At 46.5% G+C, this 2,735-nt stretch overlaps 1 protein-coding gene across 1 annotated transcript; it reads right to left on the bottom strand.

Annotated features, from left to right (window-relative positions):
• Window positions 1-202: 202 nt before the first annotated feature.
• LOC120689182 lies at window positions 203-988 on the bottom strand. The gene has a single exon (XM_039971504.1). It carries the CDS (start codon window positions 986-988, stop codon window positions 203-205), a length of 786 nt encoding a protein of 261 aa, XP_039827438.1.
• Between the last annotated feature and the right edge of the window lie 1,747 nt (window positions 989-2,735).

The raw sequence follows: 2,735 nt of genomic DNA, 5'->3' as shown, positions 1-2,735 counted from the left end.
GCACAAAAACAAATTCCAACTTTTAGAGGCAACAAGTACTGATTTCACGAGGGCGTAATGCAAACAAGTACTCCCACACACACTAGGTAGGTGCACCGGCAAATCTGTCGCAAAAGCATCACTGGAATACACACTGCAAATACGTAACTGAAAACCTGCAAAACAACGGAGGGGCCAGCACAGTGCAGTGCAGTGGTGAAGCCTAGGCATTTGCGTCGGTGGAAGCGACAGCGTCGAGGCAGACGGCCGCCGCGGCTGCTATGACGGCGGTGGAGGACCTTGCCGCCGCAGGAATGCTGCCACCCACATCGGCCTCCGCGGCGAGGGCCTCAAGGATGAGACCCATCATCCCCGAGGCGCTTCTGGCCGCGCGCATGGCCACGTCAGACCCGGACACCGACTCCGGCAGGGCGAGCGCTCCGGGCGCGGCGGCGGCAGCAGGGCCGACGACGACCGCCGACGAAGCTGCCGGCCCCATGATGCAGCGCCCGGACCTGGCGACGCGCGCCGCGGCCTCGGCGAACACGTCGGGAGTCGCTGGACCCGCGCGGCGCATCTCGCGCCTCGACGCGCCGGCTTTCTTGCGGCCGAACAGCCAGCGGAGGAACCTGAAGACCATGTCGACGACGAACGCCGCGGCTTTCTCTAGCTTCTCCAGGGCCCAGGAGGCGGCGCCCGCGGCGGCCGAGCACGCGGCGTCCATCACCTCGCGCAGGTACTCCGCCACCTCCTTCGCGGCATTGTGGACCGCGTCGAGGGCGTCGTAAGCAGCATCGACAAGTTTATTAGCCCCGGCCCACGCCGCCCCGGCCGCAAACCCGAGGGCGTACACGACGCTCGCCCCGGCCCCCATCGTCGTCGACTCTTGTTCGCAGCACACAGCGGGGCTCTGGGCGCTCTCTGTTGGTGTGACGCGGGCGGCGAACCCCTGGGGGCGCAAGCGGGTGGTTTTATAGCGACCTTCGAGTGCATTGGGAACACGCGGCATTGTTGGCCTATTTACGCCGTGTTTAGTTCCAAAAATTAAAATTCCAAAAAATTTTCCGGCACCTGCATGGAGGTTTAAATCTAGACGAAATAAAAAACGCATTGCGACTGCTGCCTGTAAATCGCGAGACGAATCTAATAAACCTAATTAGGCTGTAATTAGACGCTAAATTACTACAGTAATACTATAGTAATAACCTCTAATGATGGATTAATTAGGCTCATTAGATTCGTCTCGCGATTTACAGACGAGTTCTGTAATTATTTTTGTGATTAGTCTATGTTTAGTACTTTAAATGTAGAAAGATGACTTTTCAAAAAATTTACGGGAGGCAACTAAACACGCGGGGCATCAGGAGTCGCTGGGCCGGGGGCGCCGAGCGCATCTATAAGCTTCCTCCTTGCATTGATACATATGTACCCCCTTCGTCGCAAAAAAAAATATAAATTTTGTTATTCGAAAAATCAAACACTTTTAATTTAAATTAAATTTATATAAAAATTACTAACATTTGTGTCTACGAATCGATATAGTATAGAAATATATTACATGATTAATCTAAAGATACTTATGTTGTAATATACTCTCTCCGTCCTGAAATATAGATCATTCTAGGATTTTTCAACAGATTATGGAGATGGAGAAAAGACTCTCCTACCTCTAATTATTAAGCATTGGTACTCTATTTGAGTAACTAAATATGTGCTAATTAAAACATCATGCTCTTTCCAATGCACCTTCCGCACATGCACCTCCTCTACATGGCTACATACACATTTTTCTATTGAGAAAGACCCAAAAATAATGTACGATTAAGATGGTTTGCTTCACTCTCAACCTAGAATGACTTACATTTGAGTACAAAATTTGAACTCTAGAATGTCCTACATTTCAGGACGGAGAGAGTATATACTAGTACTATTTTGTATTAATTTGATCAAAATTGAAAATTGTTTGACTCCTCAGAAAATGAGATTTACATTCTTTTTGGGACGGAGGGAGTACGAACTATGGATGAAATGGATGAAAGTGGGATGGAATATTTCCGTACCAATCCTTATTATTTTCCATATTATGATACCGTTGCTGACTGTTTTATTATTGGTAAATATAAAAATTATCATTTACAATTTATTTTATAGTTGTTTTTACCATATTTGATTTTATTAATTTTGTAAATACGGGAAATTTCCGAGCCGATCGTTTTCGCTTTCCGTATTGTAATACCGCTTCTAACCGTTTTCAATTGTTTTCCATTTTCAAAGGGGCCGAGCGCATCAGTTTCTCTCCCAAGAATCAAAGACCTGTCCACGTATTCTGTTTGCCCATAGTCTATTGCTTGCGGTTGTTGTTACACTGACAGAACCATATGAATGTACCAGTAGAAACACTCCCTCAATTTCAAATTAGGAACAAATAATAGACATATACAACATCAAATTAGGGTATGTTTGTTTATATGGGGCTAAAGTTTAGCCTCAACTTTTACCTTTTTTTTAGCCTTGGTAATCCAAACAGGTGGGCTAAAAAGGGATGGCTAAAGTTTAGCACCAATCAGCCCTTTGGCCCCTCCAAGGCGGGCTAAAAGTTGAAGGAGATAGGACTCTCAACTTGTATTGATCATATGGGCCTCATATATGCTGTACAATTAAGTCTAACACCATCCCGCAGTCGAAGCATCGCAATCAACCACTGGAGCAGACGTTCAGAATGGATTGAAACTCAGTGACACTACTACAATAAACAT

This window comes from Panicum virgatum, chromosome 9N (genome assembly GCF_016808335.1).
Source record: "Panicum virgatum strain AP13 chromosome 9N, P.virgatum_v5, whole genome shotgun sequence".
NCBI lineage: Eukaryota > Viridiplantae > Streptophyta > Magnoliopsida > Poales > Poaceae > Panicum > Panicum virgatum.
The sequence above is the reverse complement of the archived record's forward strand: the minus strand, read 5'-3'. Positions and strand labels throughout refer to the sequence as shown.